This window comes from Chelonoidis abingdonii, chromosome 10 (genome assembly GCF_003597395.2).
Source record: "Chelonoidis abingdonii isolate Lonesome George chromosome 10, CheloAbing_2.0, whole genome shotgun sequence".
NCBI lineage: Eukaryota > Metazoa > Chordata > Testudines > Testudinidae > Chelonoidis > Chelonoidis abingdonii.
The window spans coordinates 48,477,392-48,494,583 of record NC_133778.1 but is presented as its reverse complement, the minus strand read 5'-3'; the positions used below and the strand labels follow the sequence as shown (position 1 = coordinate 48,494,583).

At 42.3% G+C, this 17,192-nt stretch overlaps 1 protein-coding gene across 4 annotated transcripts in view; it reads left to right on the top strand.

Moving 5' to 3' along the window:
* Positions 1-17,192, top strand: part of TANC1 (tetratricopeptide repeat, ankyrin repeat and coiled-coil containing 1) — a 158,464-nt gene that overhangs the window by 133,891 nt on the left and 7,381 nt on the right. For all 4 annotated transcript variants that reach the window (XM_075070211.1, XM_032795123.1, XM_032795121.1 and 1 more), the window contains 5 exons: positions 600-733; positions 1,244-1,367; positions 1,667-1,842; positions 12,952-13,084; positions 16,280-16,371. In XM_075070211.1, coding sequence (XP_074926312.1) covers positions 600-733; positions 1,244-1,367; positions 1,667-1,842; positions 12,952-13,084; positions 16,280-16,371 — 659 coding nt within the window. The remainder of the gene's footprint in view (positions 1-599; positions 734-1,243; positions 1,368-1,666; positions 1,843-12,951; positions 13,085-16,279; positions 16,372-17,192) is intronic.

Here is a 17,192-nt window from a genome sequence, read left to right as displayed (position 1 = left end):
ATGTTGAATGTCTGCTGCTTAGTGGTTGTAATAAGCTGCTGTCAGTCAATGAATAAGCAGCATTCTGAGAAGCTATGATAGTCCTGGGATTCACTAACAGGACCATCAGATCTATAAACCTCTGAGAGAAGCATAGTCCAATAGGTTTCAGCTCACCTATCTTGATAAAATGATTAACCTAAAATGAAATATAATGGACTTATCAAATTGGTTGATCTGTTTTTTTATCTGTCCATAAACATTCTTCTTATATGCAAGCTATGTACATGATTTAATCAGTTGTTTGAGACTTAGCTTTTCCTCAGTCACAGTATACTTTGGTGCTTTAACCTCCCATCTTAGTTCTGCTCTTCCTGATGCTCTGTAGAGAACATCAAGTTGCCTTTATAAATAGGGGGTGGGGGTTAAAAACAAACAAACAAACAAAAAAGCCTCTGAAAAAGTCTAAATAATTGAGTCTAGAGACAATTTGATCAGAATGCTGTGACTACAGCACAGAGGTATTTTTAGTTGAAAAAGATTTTTTCCTCCATAAGAGGCTGTGTTTACCAAAGCTAAAACAAGTTTAATGAGAAATAATTTCTTTTGACTTTCTTTAGCCCTGACAGCTGCTGCAGGAAGAGGGAAATTGGAAGTATGCGAGTTACTGCTTGAACATGGAGCTGTTGTGATGAGAGCCAATAGGAGGGGAATCCCTCCACTTTTCTGTGCAGTGCGGCAGGGACATTGGCAGGTGTGACAAATGCTCATGAATAGAATAAATGATTATGGGAGATGTTTCCTGAATTTTAAAATTGTTCCTCCATCTTTATGCATGTAATAAATGGTGCAAGTGTTCAGACATACTTAATTCCCAAGGAAAACCTCACCACTTGAGTAATTTAAGATGAGACAAAGCACTTGAAATTACTGCATCTTTCTGAACTAGAAAATTGTGCTTCCTGAACTGGGAGCAGAGGGAGCATAGGAGCTATTACGCTGGCACTGTACTAATGGAAGATCAACCTGTTATTGGAAGATTCTTCCCGACTTGCTACCCTTGGTGGTGGGTTGCAACATGGCACAAAGCAGCCCTAGCAGAGTGGAAAATCCTAGACTTAGAACTGCAAACTGTTGAAGTTTTAAATTCATCATGAATTATCAGACTGAATATAAGTAACACATTATACATCCCATTCCTAAAAGGCCATTAGTGCATTTCTAAAAATTAAACTACTTATCTAAATTTAAATTGTATTTTCAGATTGCTAAACTTCTGTTAGAGCATGGATCTGATGTGAATTTAAGTGACAAACAAGGCAGGACACCACTTATGGTGGCTTCTTGTGAAGGACACTTGAGCACTGTGGAATTTCTACTTTCCAAAGGTAAAATCAATAATTGTACAATTGCACAAGGGATTTTTCTGTACATTTAATTACAGATACACAAGTTAGATAATTTTTCAGCATCAGGTACTTTTGATAGTTTTCAGTCATATCTTATTTGCAAACTATGCTGGACTATACAATAATGTTTATTTTATTGTAGCTTTTGATGGAGGTTAGAGGAAGTGAAAGGATTTTTTTATTACTCATTTTGAAGTTCACATCAAATTTTGGTTTTAATTTTAAAAGTTAAACATGGAACTTTAATTTTTAAAAAACTCATTTGGGTTGTATTTCAGGTGCAGCCATTTCATCCCTGGATAAAGAGGGGCTAACAGCACTGAGCTGGGCCTGCCTAAAAGGCCATAGGGGAGTGGTTCAATATTTGGTTGAAAAAGGTGCAACAATAGATCAGATGGACAAGAATGGACGAACACCCTTGGATCTGGCAGCTTTTTATGGAGATTCTGATATTGTAAGTAAGGTTAATTTGTAGAAAATCCTCTATGCCCACTTTAAACTTTCATAGTCTGAACTGGAATCTGTTGATCAAAATGTTAATGAAGTAAGTGTAGGCAGATAGTTAAGTAGCTTTACTTACATCACTTAGACCTGGACACCAGTGCAGGTGTTTATGCAGAAAAAGCATTTTCCAACAGATTTTTAGTACCTAGATAATTGTACTAGAAGTCCAGTGTTCTTCAAGTAGTGTCCCTATAGATGCTCCACTTCAGGTGCACATGCACATCATGAGCCCTTGGTCAGAGATTTTCTGTTACATCCCTCCTCGTGCCACACATCATGGCAACATAAGGCTGCATGGGTGAAACGTTCTCAGTTCCTTCTCAGCTGTCTCAGCCTGAGATGGAGTCTTAGCATCTCCACCTTGAACATGTGTCAGCTATCTTGTATACAGTTTATACTGAAGTTTGTTTAGTATTAGTGATAGATAGAGATAAGTAACAAGAGAATTATTTTGTTGTTCTCTCTCTCTCTCTCTCTCTCTCTCTGAGGGAGCCTTATTCTGCTGACGGGTCCCTCTCCTGACGAGAGACTGTATCTGTTAGTGACGGCCACTCTGTGTCCGTTGCTTGAGGAACAGAACTACAGGTCTCCCAGAAGTGCAAGTTTTGTCTGGCCCTCAAATCCAGGGCAAGGAAGAACACGGAGATTAAGCTGAGACTGCTAATGGTGAAGTGCTCACTTTGACCAACTTCTGAGGGTACATTTACACTTAAAATGCTACAGTGGCACAGCTGCAGCTGTGCTGCTGTAGCACTACAGTATAGACACTCACTACAGTGATGGAGGATCTGACCTGTTGTTGTATTTAATCCACCTCATCGAGAAGCAGTAGGTAGGTTGATGGAAGAGTTCTTCTGCTGACCTGGCACTGTCTATACTGGGAGTTAGATCAGCAGAGATACGTCTGTCAGGGTATGTTTTGTTTTTTTTTTCCACACCCCTGAGAGATGTAGCTATGTCAATGTACGTTTTCAGTGTAGATGATCCCTGAATCAGGTCAGGAAACCCACCCCCACCTGTATCCCTGTCTCTGGATATATCTAGTGCTCTTTAGACCTTAGTTGCAGGCCTCCTCTAAGAAAGGGAGGCTTTTGGAGACTTCTGGGAAAGTTCCAGAAAGAGGACTCTCATCTTAAGGAGCCAGCTTCTAAAAAGACCCAGGTCCCCTGTGAGATTTATGGTCTTGGAAACCTCCACCTCTTGGCTCAGTACAGCAAAGGCAAAGGATGACTCCTCTGGGACTGGCCAGGCTGGAAAGTCTCACAGCTCGAAGGAGAGGTATGGTTCTGACGGGGCCTCTGTACCATCTTCAAGGGACAAGGCGAGCAATCATGCTGCATGTCTGTCACAGATTCCATAACCTCTGTGACTTTTTCAGTGGCCGGTGCAGCTGACTCCAGGGCTTACCTTGGGGGTGTCCCTGCAGTTCCTAGGCAGAGGGGTCACGGGGCTCTGCGTGCTGCCCCTGCCTGCAGATACAGCCCTTGCATCTCCCATTGGCCGCAGTTCCAGGCCACTGGGAGCTGCGGAGTTGGCACTTGTGGCAGGAGCAGCGCCCAGAGCCCCTATGGCCTTCCCTCCCTCTAGGAGCTGCAGGGACATGCTGCTGATCCGGGGAGCTGCGCAGAGCTGGGCAGGGAGCTTGCCAGCCCTGCCAACCCTCCCCAGCACCAGGGAGAGTCCCAGGCCGCGCATCGCCACCTGCCTCCCCCCCAGCACCAGCAGGGGTCCCGGGCAACCCCCACCCCAGCCCCCGTTGTGCCCCTGGACTTCCCCCCCCCAGAGCACTCCTGGACCAAGTTTTAGTTAAGGGTATATAGTACAAGTCATGGACAGGTCACAGGCTGTGAATTTTTGTTTACTGCCCGTGTCCTATCCATGACTTTTACTAAAATACCCATGACTAAAATGTAGCCTTAATCATAAGCACTCCAGTCTGGCACCTTCTGGCATAGCCGTGCTGTCAGTACGTATCCATTCAGCATCCTTGATACTGAGCAAGCAAGGGTCACGCACACCAGCACCTGCACTGGTACAGCCCCAATCAGCAATACAGTCTGCTTTGGCTACTGCGTATCTCTTAGTACTGACACCCTGATCTCCAGATCACTATTGTCCTCTGGTACTCAAGGAATCTTGACCTTTTCTGTGTGCTCCCCCATTGGAGGATATTGAAGAGGATGAAGACTTCCAGTCAGTCTTTTCCATTTCTGTATAAGTCTCTGACATAGCCTTATAGGAACCCATTCTTTGACCGTCATAAGGATGGTGGAACCAAGCCGGCATGCCACCTTCACTTCCGTATGCCCCTACTCCCCATGACTACATTGAGACCCTGGGTTGCTTATTGGCAGCAATTCACAAGAAGTGCTGTCTCATAGGGAAGCGAGATCCGTACAGTCCTCTCCTCCCAACAAACCTCTCTCCCCAACAAGAAGAGAGATCTGATGAGCAGGAGGTCACTTCTCAAACACCTATTTCATCCTTGTCTCTAGACGAGATAGTTATTGCCCCCACCACGTTCAATGGCTGACAATTTCCATTAGTTTCATGACCTTATAAAGAGAGTAGCTGACACTCTTCAGATTCCATTCATAGTACAAGCTGCTGGATATCCTGCAGTCACCAACACCCTCCAGGGTGGTGTTACCCATTAAAAAGGTGCTCTGGATCCAGCTAAGACTGTGTGCCAGACACCTGCTATCGTTCTGCCAAGGTGTAAACAGGCAGGTAAGAAATATTATGTTCCCTTAATGACTGATTTTTTGGCATATTGTGGGGCCATGCGGGTGCCCATAGCGGTGCCACTGATCTGGAGATATCTATTGTCATCAAATTTGAAATAGTTGTATGCGAGGATAAAGGCACAGAGCTCAGCAGCCAGTTGTGCTGTGGCATCATCAGGGATACTGTTCCTGACAGCTTGTATTCCATCTGTGTGTGGGATGTTTGTGTAGAGAGCCTCTACATCCATGGGGGCTAGGTGGTTTTTTTGGAAATCACAATGCATAGTAGTTTCCTCAGGAAATCAGTGGTGTCATGCGGATAGCTGGAGTGCGATTTCAATGAGGTCTCAGTAAAGTCCACATATCCAGACAGTCTTCAGTGAGAGTGCCAATCGCCCGAGATGAATGGGCATCCAGGATTCCGGTTTGTGGATCTTGGTAGTAGTAGAAATAACCTGGTCGGCTTAAGGTTGTTATGATGTCTGTGTAGGGGAGTGTCTGAGTAGATGTTGCAGTTCTTAGTGTATTCTCATGGGATCTGGGAAGTGGCTCTGTAGAATTGGTGTTGGAGAGTTGTCTGGCGGCCTCCTTTTAGTAGTCAGACCTGTTCATGATAAACAGCACCTCCTATCAGCCTCTTTGATGATAATGTCAGGTGGTTTGAGCTGTTGGATGGCATTCGCGTTCTGCACGACTTAGGTATGAGGCAAGCGATGTTGTTTTTCCACAATTCTGCCTGTGACGTCGGCGAAGCATTCAATGTATAGGTCAGACTGTCATTTCAACCCTAGGAGAGTCCTGTGAGTTCTTCTTCTTGTGCTGTTGTGGGAGCGGTACCTGTTATCAGTGCGCAAATATGCCAATATTTTAGGGTCGACCTGGAACAAGCTTCTCAGCCCTCGTCACTCACGCCCCTCTCTACCTACGCTACATTGATGACATCTTCAATCATCTGACCCATGGGAAGGAGCTCTGAAAAATTCCCCACGATTTCACAGCTTCCACTCCCACCTCAGCCTGGACCAATCTACACGGAGGTCACTTCCTAGACACCACGAGGTGCAAAAATGATGGTCCATTAACACACCTATACCGAAACCTACCGACGCTATGCTACCCTCATGCTCCAGCTTCCATCCCGGCACATCACACGATCCACTGTCTACAGCAAGCACTCAGTACAACGGCATCTGCTCTAACCCCTCAGACAGAGACCAAACACCTACAAAATCTCCACAAGCATTCTCAAAAACTACATACCCACACGAGAATAAAGGAAACGGATCAACAGAGCCAGACGTACCCAAAGCCCTACTGCAAGACAAACCAAGAAAGAAACAACAGGACTCCACTGGCCATCACATACAGCCCCAGCTAAAACCCTCCAACGCATCATCAGGGATCTACAACCGATCCTGACAAACGATCCCACACTTCACAGCCTTGGTGTGCAGGCCAGTCCTCGCCAAGGCAACTGCCACTGAAACATATTCTCACCGTAACTGCACACCGCACCATGTAACTCTAGCTCAGGAACCAATCCTGCAGCAACCTCGACGCAACTCTGCACATATCTACACCAGCGACACCATCACAGACCTAACCAATCAGCCATATCCATCACCAGTTCATTCACCTGCACGTCCACCATTGTAATATATGCTATCATATGCCAGCAATGCCTCTGCTATGTACATCGGCCAAACTGACAGTCGCTACGGAAAGGATAAATGACACAAAATCAGATATTAGGAATGGCAATCACAAAACTGTACGAGAACACTTCAACCTCCCTGGCACAATGCAGACCTTAAGGTGCCATCCTGCAGCAAAAAACTTCAGGACCAGGCTTCAAGAGAAACTGCTGAGCTTCAGTTCATCGCAATTTGACACATCCAGCTCAGGATAAACAAAACTGTGAATGGCTTGCCAGCACAAGAAGTTCTCCTCCCTTGGTTTTCACACCTCAAACTGCTAGAAACATGGCTCATCCTCCCTGATTGAACAACACTCATTATTCTAGCTTGCATGCATATATATACTGCCCTGGAATTTCAACCTACATGAATCTGACAAAGTGTATACACGAAACCATGCTCCAAACGTCTGGTAGTCCATAAGGTGCCACAGGATTCTCTGCTACTTTTACAGATCCAGACTAACACGGCTACCCCTCTGATACTTGAATGCTGTGGACACTACTGCCAGGAACATCTTCATGGCAGTTGTTATGCTCGGCATTTTGGCTCCAACTCTCGGGGATTCTGAGAGAAGTTCAGAAAACTGAGGACCTCCTCTTCAACGGTCATAAGCTTTTTCGGAGACTGTGGATGAATCCTCGTGCACACTAAAGGACTCTAGGGCTACTTTACGATCACTGGTCATGTACAAATAGGAGAAGATTTACTAGGTTACAGACTGCCCAGAGATGGTGTCCTGCTTAGTTCTCTGGATTCTGTAGATCCACTGATAATCCCAGAAAAAGACCTAATTCCACAGAGAGAGTGCCATTCACTTGCACTCTATGAGCACTATGTCATCTTCAAGGGAATAGTTTCGACGGGTCAGTCAAGGGATTGAATCCTCACATGCCTCTGGTTTTACAGCTGCATCCATTTGCTTTTAGAGACCTCCTTTCTCATTTCCAACATGCTTGAAGGTGGATCACTACAGAGGAGTAAGTTATAGAGGTCATAACATTGGGCTATGCCATCCATTTTACATCCCTCCCTCTCTTCTTCCTTTCTCATTTCCCCATCCCTTTTTAGGGACCCCGCTCACTGGTTTTATTGAGACAAGAAATGAACTTTGTCCTTCAATAAGGAGCAATAGAGACAGTTCCACCTCCTCACAAGGACAAAGGGTTTTACTCAGAGTATTTCCTTTTGCCAAAGAAGGATGGAGGATTGAGGCTGATCTTGGATCTAAGACTTTAAACAAATTTGTAAAGTCTCAGAAGTTCAGAATGGTGACTGGCAGCTATAATTCCTTTGCTAGAGGAAGGGGATTGGTTTTTGGCCCTCGACCTACAAGATGCCTATTTCCATATAATGATACCTCCATCACACAGGAAATACCTATTTGTCACTTTAGTCCAGGATCATTTCCAGTATAGAGTTCTTCCCTTCAGCTTTTCTTCAGCTCCAATGGTGTTCTCAAAAGTCCTGGCAGCAGTGGCTGCTTACCTCAGATGAGAAGCAATCCTTGTCTTCCTGTACCTCAACAAATGATTATTCAAAGCTTGTTCCTATGAAGCAGTGCTATCTTCCATCCAGACGTCCCATGTTCTTTCCCAGGAATTCTCTCTCCAGTTGAATTTAAAAAAAAAAAACCTGTTAATCCCTGTACAGAAGATAGGCGCATCATTGGACTGATTGACAGTCAGGACCTACCTTGCCGTAGAAAGATTCATAAGTTTGTTGGGTCTGATAGACAAAGTTCAAGGGAGCCCTTGACGCATGATAAGGAGCTGTCTATAGTTCATGGTAGCTTGCACCTCAATGACTGATTCCTTAAGGCTATGTGTCTGCTTGCAGGGCTGGCTCAGAGTGACTTGTTTTCCAGCCAGAGACACCTTACAGGCATATGATGATTCCTCTTCAAGTGAGCAACTCCTTGGACTGGTAGAAAGATCAACTCAATGTCTGTGCAGTCATTCCCTTCTGTCACCCAGATCCATCAGTAACTATGACAAGAGATGCACTGTTGGGATGGGAAGCTCACCTCAGTGCTCTGATGACCCAGGGCAGATGGACATCTTAGGAAATCAGTCTCCATATAATTCTGTTGGAACTCAGGGCTGTCAGGAATGCTTGCTTTCATTTCTTATCCCACATTGGGGCAAATCAATCACAGGCATGATGGGAAACATATCCTGCAGGTATATCAACACACAGGAAGGAGCAAGATCGCCCTCCCTGTGCCCCGAAACCATGAAACTATGGCACTGGTATATAGCCCATCAGATCCAAATTTCAGCTGTCTACCTCCCACGTAGTCAGAACCCCACAGCCAATATTCTGAGCAGATGCTTCTCCCAGGACTAAGAATGGGAGCTACACTCTCAAATTCTTCACAGCTATTCTGAAGATGGGGTCTTCCAGACATGGATCTCTTTGCCACCTCCAGGAACAAGAAGTGAGGGTGTAGGGCACCACTCTGTGGGAGACTCCTTTCTTCTATCTAACTGGGGAACTAGAGATGCGGGGGGGGGGGAAGTGCTACAGCACCCTCACATTTTATGCAGGGCCTCGATGCCAGCCCCCAACCTAGGGACCCCTGCCGCCATGGTCCCAGGCTCCGGCTAGCAGTGGAGTTTAATTGTAAACCAATAAGTCTGATGCTTATTGGTTAACCGGTTAAACTTTTACATCCCTACTTGTTATGATGCAACTATTGTTTATCCCCTGCAAAGGGTGACAGTACATTCTGCCAAATCAGCAGCAACATCCACAGCATTACTCAAGAATGTGCCAGTGACTGAGTTATGTAGGGCTATTACAAAGGCTTCAGTACGTACATTTTCTAAACTGTCTTCAATTCTAGACTCGGTTCTGAAGCTCCCTCTGCTCATAAGCAACCTGAAGTGGAGCACCCAAAGGGACACTACTTAAAGAAGAAGAGATTACTCACTGTGTGTAGTAACTGTGGTTCCTCCAGATGTGTGTCCCTGTGGGTGCTTCACTACTCACCCTCCTTCCTCTCTGCTTCAGACTGTTCTCTATGGGATGTTCAAGTGGAGAAGGAACTGAGGACAGTTTCCCATACATTGCTATGTAGCCTTGGTGTGTGGGCACATGCTTGGGCCAAATGGACACGACTAGCAGAAAATCTCTGAACAAGATTCAAGAGATGCATGCATACTTGAAGCGAAGCACCTGTAGGGACATATATCTTGAAGAACTGCAGTTACTCACTTTGTGCAGTAACCTCTTCTGATGCCCTTGTGCTTTACAGTATGTTGTAATATTTCATAACGAGTATCTTAAATCTCCATAAGAAAAACACCTAGTTTGTACATCTGATCTACTGGAATTAAAAGAAAAAGAAAGAAAACAAAACAAAAAAGTCTGCTAGACCGTGGAAAATGTCCTTTCTCTTTGTCTCTGTGTAACTCTTCTTAAAATAGCCTTCCAATGCCCAGATTGGGTAACAATGTTGAGCAAAGACCCTAAATGAAAGGGACATATAAAGAAAATGGTGCATGAAGGCTGAAATTGAGTGGTTCATTTCTGTATCATAAAGAGCACTTTCTCTAATCCTAGTGTAGATAGCCTGCATTCTTGATGTGGTAGTGTTTATGATTATGATAATAATAATACCACATAATGTTTGTTAAGCTTTTTTCTGTAAATCTCACAACATTCTGTAAAGGGGGCTAAACATTATTATCCAGTCTTTATAAGTGCAGAAAACTAAGGTGTTGAGGTAAATTTGCAGCATGAACTAAGGCAAATCAGACACTTCAGTGCTGAGATTACACCTTAGGTCTCCACTTCCAGTCTTGTACCCTATCCACTGCACTCCACTGCTTCCTTAGTTCATATTATAAGTATTACAGGTTGGGCAGTGATTAATTTGAAACTGAAATAAGATATGTCTGTAATTGTTACAGCCAATATATGGTAACTTCAGAGTCCATGATTTAAACTTTTCAAATTTGCATGCATGAGGTGAGGCTCTCAGCAATAAAACATAATTAAGCCAAACTGGCAGAAATTAAGCTTCTAGGAGGTAACTGGTAGGATAGGTAATGTACTTCTTACCTGCAAGGAGATGATTCACTTCAGGTTTGAAGATTATGTCAGAACAGTAGTGGGAAGGATATACGCTATACCAAATCCAGCAATTAAATGGGGAACCTGGAGCCTGAGCTTTCAATCTCTTACTCATATGGAGGTAGCCTTTACTCAGGCTAGAGCATGTCTACCCATGCAGTTGCTTCAGAATAGCTATTTAGGAAGAGTCAAACCTCTAAAGATCCACATGTGGAGTTACTCAGAAATAGCTTTTGTACTTTAAATTCACACTCCACCTTAATCTGAATTAATTTACACAAGTCTGTAGTTAATTTTGAGCGAGTGGTTGTTAATGGATTTTGGAAGGCACTATGCTCAGCCTCCTCATGAGTGTATTTCTAACAGGCAGAAGGAGTCCTCAGGCCTCCTAGCAGGATTTGGGGTGTATCCCCTCTGTTCAGTCAGGAGCCTTTTTGGGAGTACTGTAGTTAACATACTGTATTAGACAGTCTGTAATCAAAACATTGGTGTTTCAGTATTTGCACACATACATCTGAGTGAATAGTGGCTTATGAAATGACATTAACAAAATTAAATATGAAGTAAATATTTCCAACCAGCACATGTTGTGTGGGAACATAGCTGTTAGATTGTTTAAAAATAAATCTGTTTTTTCCTCTAACTGGTGTCTCTCTTGCATGTTAAAGTTCCAATATTGCTACGTTTTACTGACTATATATATTTTTGGAGGGTGGGGGTGTTGGATGTACTGTCTATATTCATGAAAAACACTTGGTCCATATGTGCTGAAAATAGTGTAATGAAGCTCAGAAACACATAATTTACTTGGAACAGTTTTCCTGCTTAAATGACTTCAGAATCCTAGGAATTTCCAGTAGTAGCAAAGCAGTAGTAGCAGCACTCTGCCAGGAGGAGGACATTGACCAGAGTTTCCATTGCTGGCCCCTACACGCACCTCACCTCAGATCCAGAATCCCCATCCATCAGCAACAAGAGGAAGAGAGAACTAGTCTTTAGACTCCCCAGCCTGGATGGTGACATTACATCTTGTATGTGACTTAACATCTCTTCTGCTACCAAAGGTCCTTCCTGTTATCTCTGGGATGAGATTGGTCACCAGCCAGAGCAGCTCAAACTGCCAGTCAATCTAGCAGACAGTTGCACTAGGACTTACCATCTTCTTTCACCTTGTATGTCCGGGCAGCTTGATCTCTGGGCCAGGGTGGCAGCCAACAGCAATGACTGTTGGAGGAAGTGGAAAAGCTCATCCAGCACACCAGCAGCACCAGGACCTGGGGGCTGTGAATGACAAGGATACCTAATGTCTAACTTCAGGTTAAATCATTATCAGCCATAGAAAGCAATTGTTAGGCTCCTTATTCAAGGAACTATTGCTGGCCATTAACCACCTTGCTATTACTGTCATTTCTTGTACTTCCCACTTTCAAGAATGGTTATTGAGAAGTTAATGATGGGCCAATTCCAGCTACTCTTGGGTACCACAAGTTTCTGATGCATTTATTTTATTCAGCATTGCACATCTTTTTTACTTTTTACATTTCTGTTTTTACCACTTTGTGTTTTAGTTTAGGTCTATACTGCATTTTAAAGCTTGCGGTCTCAAGTCTCAGAGCTCAGATCGAGCACTACAGAACCAAAAATAACAGTGAAGATGTTTGGGTTCAGGCTGGAGCTTGAGTTCTGAAACTCTCTCTCCTCCTGGGACTTCAGAGCCCAAGCTCCAGCTCCAGCTGCTGCGTATATATGGCTGCTTATTTTAAGCCTGAGTTTGTAGACTCTGAGACTTGCTAATGTGGGCTTTAGAATGCAGTGTAGACATGCCTTTAATTTCTTAACTGCAACATCAAACTGCTCCACTGATAAGTGGTGTAGAAATTAATAAATATTACTGCTTTAGTTTTCTTCAGTTAGTTCAAAAAGCCAGTGTCTGTTATCACAAAAAATTGAAGCATATAATTAAACTTGGGCATTTTAAATAATCCATGTTTGACTGTTACTTAAAAATAGCCTGTACATTCTTCTTTATTGTATTTGTATGCCATTCATCCCCAAACACATCAGAACAAATTTGGTACTATAGTTTCACACTTGTCATTTTAATGTCACAACATACTGTGACATGCTATCAAAACCTCTGTTAATTATCCTGAAGCCCATATGGTCTGTGCAGGGCTCCTCTATATTTTCATCCCAGTTTTATAATCTTGGACACTAGCAGCCATACCAGTATTTTGAAGCTCATGATGGGAACAAATGGGAAAGTGAACATGTAGTGTTGGCCTTATGGTATCTTGTATATATTTTCTGCTGACATGAAGACAGAAAAAGATTATTATTTATCACTGAAGTTAATGCAGTAAAATTAGGAATGTGGCTATTACCTTCTCCTTTCCTTCCCTTCTGGGGTCAAAAGACAAAAGAGGATTTAACTTATTTTAGAGACTAACTTTATTTAATGGGGACTCCAAGTAGGATTAAGAAGTGGCTTCACTATTCTGCCTCCCATGCTGAAAGTTTTTAAAGGTTTTATCCAGTCTCCTCCTTTTTTCCCAGGTGCAGTATTTAGTAGAGAAGGGTGCAGTGATTGAACATGTAGACTACAGTGGAATGCGTCCATTAGACAGAGCAATTGGATGTCGAAATACGTCAGTAGTGGTCACACTACTTAGAAAAGGCGCCAAATTAGGTTAGTAAGCCCATCCTATATCATCAAAGCACAATTTTTGTTTGTGTTATTTTTGTTTAGAAGGGAAAGAATTAAATGTCTGCTATAGTGCAATAATTGTCATTTTAAAAAGTCTATCACGTTCCTTTTGAATGGAAGTCTATAAAACATATTACATGCAAAAACTGACTTTCAAAGAACTCTAAGTCAAGCACTCCAAAGTTAGAAAATGCCAGTTTTATGGTTACCCATGCAACCGTAATTGTGTTTCCTTGTGCACTGAATGCTGACCATAGTGAGCATTTAATTTAAAAGACTGAATCAAAATGCTTATGCACAAGGGCAGTGGCTGAATTACTGTTATGCGGGCAACCCTAACTCTGGTATTTCCAAATTTTTGAGTGCATGACTTTGCAGCCTTAAGAATGTTCATTGAATGTAGATTTTTGTATGGAACTTTCTAGAGTTTTTTAAAAGGAAAAAGGTAAACAAAAATTCTGTGGCATCCAGCTGTAACAACTGACCCATTATCATCAAGTGTCAAACTCTGAACCCTCAACACTGCAAGCCAGATTGCTGCCTCTTGAACTTCAGAATCTAAGTATTTTAGCACGCACATGCTCTCCGCCTTGCCTCCTTTGCCTCTTTCTCTGGAACTGGAGGAAGCTCTGTCCCCATGTGGTGCCCCTTGAGATGAGCTGTGAGGGAGAATGAGCCGCTGGGTCTAGGTGCGGGGTCTGGGGGCAGTTCATGGTGGGGAGGAAGCCGGGACTGGTTTGCTGTCTCCTTCTGCCACATGATGTTGCCACAGGGACATAGGCTATGAACTAGGTCCCACTCACTACATGTGCTCTGACAGCTCCTGGGAATTCCCAGTGCAGTGTGTGCTACTGGTGATGCTGATTTGACAGCAGCATTGCCAATCCAGACTTAGAATTTTTATATTCAGTTGTTATTTTGGTGTGCTGCATTTTCCTCGGGAATGCAAACGAGAAGGAAATGGTGAATTTTTTAACAGTTTATATCTCAGCAAAAGCTGAATGGAATTTTATGGGGGAAAAAAAAAGGCATTTATGTAGTCTGAGGGCATTCCTGCTACCAAAATAATGCTGCAAACAAGAGAGGTGAGAGCTTCTCAAAGAAAATGTCTCATAATAGTTTGTAATGGAAGCTATTAGGCAACCTAAATATAGGGGTTGTTACTAGAGCCTGCCTAAAAGAGGGAATTTTCTGCCCCAGGGAAAATTTCAGAGTTTTTTGTGGGGTGGGGAGGGGTGGAAGGTAAATATCTAAATTTTTCACTGGACAGAAGTTTTCAACCGTTCTGTTTTGGGTGAACCAAAACAGATTTTTTTTTTTTTTGGCTTGCTAACTGCCCTCCTGGAAGTTTGTCAATTTTACTCTCTCTCTGCAGGCAGAAAGTGAAATTGAGCCTTCCAGGCGGGCAGCTAGGGGGCTGTCATTTTGATTTTTTTCCTAGCAGAAAACAGAAATTTTTGCATGGGGAAAATTTCTAATTGTGCAAAAGGGGATTTTTCATTTGGAAATCATCTTCAGCCAGCCCTAAGTTGCTTCTAGCTTTTCTTCATAATGTTTTGCTTCTAATAAAAAATTCCTCTTCCATTACTTTTGGGGCATCTATTAATTTAAATACACCTCTACCCCAATATAACGCGGCCCGATATAACATGAATTCGGATATAACACGGTAAAGTAATGCTCCGGGGGGGGGGCGGGGCTGCGCACTCCGGCAGATCAAAGCAAGTTTGATATAACGCAGTTTCACCTATAACACGGTAAGATTTTTTGGCTCCCAAGGACGGCGTTATATCGGGGTAGAGGTGTAGTTGTATATTAGGTATTTAGCATATGAAAATCTTTTCCAGACATTAATTCAGTGCATAGCTGAAGAGCTAGGCGATCAGAGCACTTTGGACACTTTTTTTCAGGTGATAGCTACATGTTTTAAAGCCGATGAATATGTACCAGCCTTGCTGGTCCAGTTGTATGAAATAAGTGCATTAAGCAAACAGTCATTTTTTTTGTTCCCACTTCTGTATTTCCCATCTTAACACTTTGAACCTTAACTGTAGCAGGAGGCTGTGGAGCGTCAAGAAAGTAAACTGGTACTAATGCCCAAGAAGGGGCTTTTCCCTTTAATACATAGAGAACACATGATGGTATGGTAAAGATTTTATCCACATATATTTGGAATAGGGCCATTACATGCTAGTGGCTAGACATGAATTATGAAGTCATCCCAAAAGGCTACCGATAAAGCTGTTTATACCATGCCATAGGATGTTGTTCTGAAAAACCATTTTAGAACTCTCAGAGGTTATTTAAAATTGTATTGATATTATTTTTAATCTTCCATCTGTGAAACCAGGTGTCTTAGTTAGCAGGACTCTGCAGTTAGGATTCAAAGGATAGAAATAATTTTTAGAGGTTTCTAAAATTAAATCTAAAATAGCTTTTCTGTACACACTACTGTTCTGATTTTAAGGTCTCATGTCTCACTATCTACTAGGATGGGCTAGAATCAAAAACCTTATATCACTGTTATAGGGAGAGGTGAGAATACTGGGCTTCTAATGACATAAAGGCCCTGTTTTTAGCCCTCATGGACTTAATCCATGGATTCAGGCATGAAATCCAGGACTGATAATATTCAATCCTTGACCCATGAGATGTTTATCCTTTCTGAGGAGAAATTCCACGTTTGGGTTTTGTATTACATTGCAGCTGTTTGAAAATTCTCAAAGATTTGAAATATTAACAGTCCTGGGGAAACTGATTAGAGGGCAGAGGGCAGGTGAGGTTGTCAGTTGCCTGAGGAATGCAATTAATTAATGGCTGTGGTTTATCCTGTGTTTCAGCAGTTAATTATGTGGCTATTACTACTGTGTGTTTGTGTATATGATTGCTACTGAGTCTGGGCACCTTTAAACCATAGTTCAGAAAAGCATCCTTATTTAGGATTGCACTTAAACACATGCTTCGGTGCTCTCCTGAAATGGGACCTAAAGCAGGGCAGACACACTTGAACCATTAATACTAGGCTGCTGTATGTATAAGCATTTCTACAATCATTCCTCACTTGTGGAATATCCACTGAAGTTTTGAGTGCGAAACTATGTTGGAAACAAGCCTAGTTTTTTTTTCTAGTAATACCAGAAATGTCTTTTGAAAAATATTTAATATTTTAACTTGCAGGAAATGCGGCATGGGCAATGGCAACTTCTAAACCTGATATTCTGATTATTCTACTACAGAAGTTGATGGAAGAAGGAAACATAATGTACAAAGTAGGTAGATTCTTATTTTCATTGCTAACTGAAGGTAGGTAATGATTGTTAAAACACCTGTTGCTTTGTCTTTAAGAAAGTATTGATAATAAGGTATATGCAGCCTCCTTCCCTCATGTTGTGGGGTATGGGAACCGAGGAGCTTTGACAGAAAATATCCATCCCCTGTAAGAGAGAAATTGATTGGGAACACTCAGATCTTGGAAAAATGGATAAAAGGATTTGACCTGGATTTCCTTTACTATGCTTTAAGTTGTTCATTGAAATATTGGTAATTAGTTATTCCATAAAATGGTAGAAATCTAATTTGCACATATCCTATTGAATTAGGTATGAACAAAATACATAAAGCATATCCTTTTGTTGAGATACTTCTCTGCATGTCATTTGTTTAAACATGAATTGAGCAAACTTTAGCATGGATGATAAATGCTTTTCTCTGAGATATTGCTTCACAAGAAGTGGATTGGAAATGTCTTAAGTTGTGTGACATTCTGTATTTCGTTAGTGTAACATAGCTTCCATGGGTATTACATAGGCATCATTCAAAAGCCATTTTAGCCATGGGATTTGAAATCCAGGGGGTCACCCCTTGGAAGGACTGCAAAGGTCTGCCTCTATATCTTTATTGCTACTTCTGACTTGCATCTGCAAAAAAACAGAAAAATATGTGAAAGAGAGGCTCCTTATGACCTAAATAAGTGTATTTCAAACCCATTTTATTTTTATATCTTTTCAGGGGTTATTATTTTAAAGTTGTAACTGATTCTAGAGGAAGGGCTGATCTTGTGATTTTTAATTTTTGTATTTTTAAATTTTGT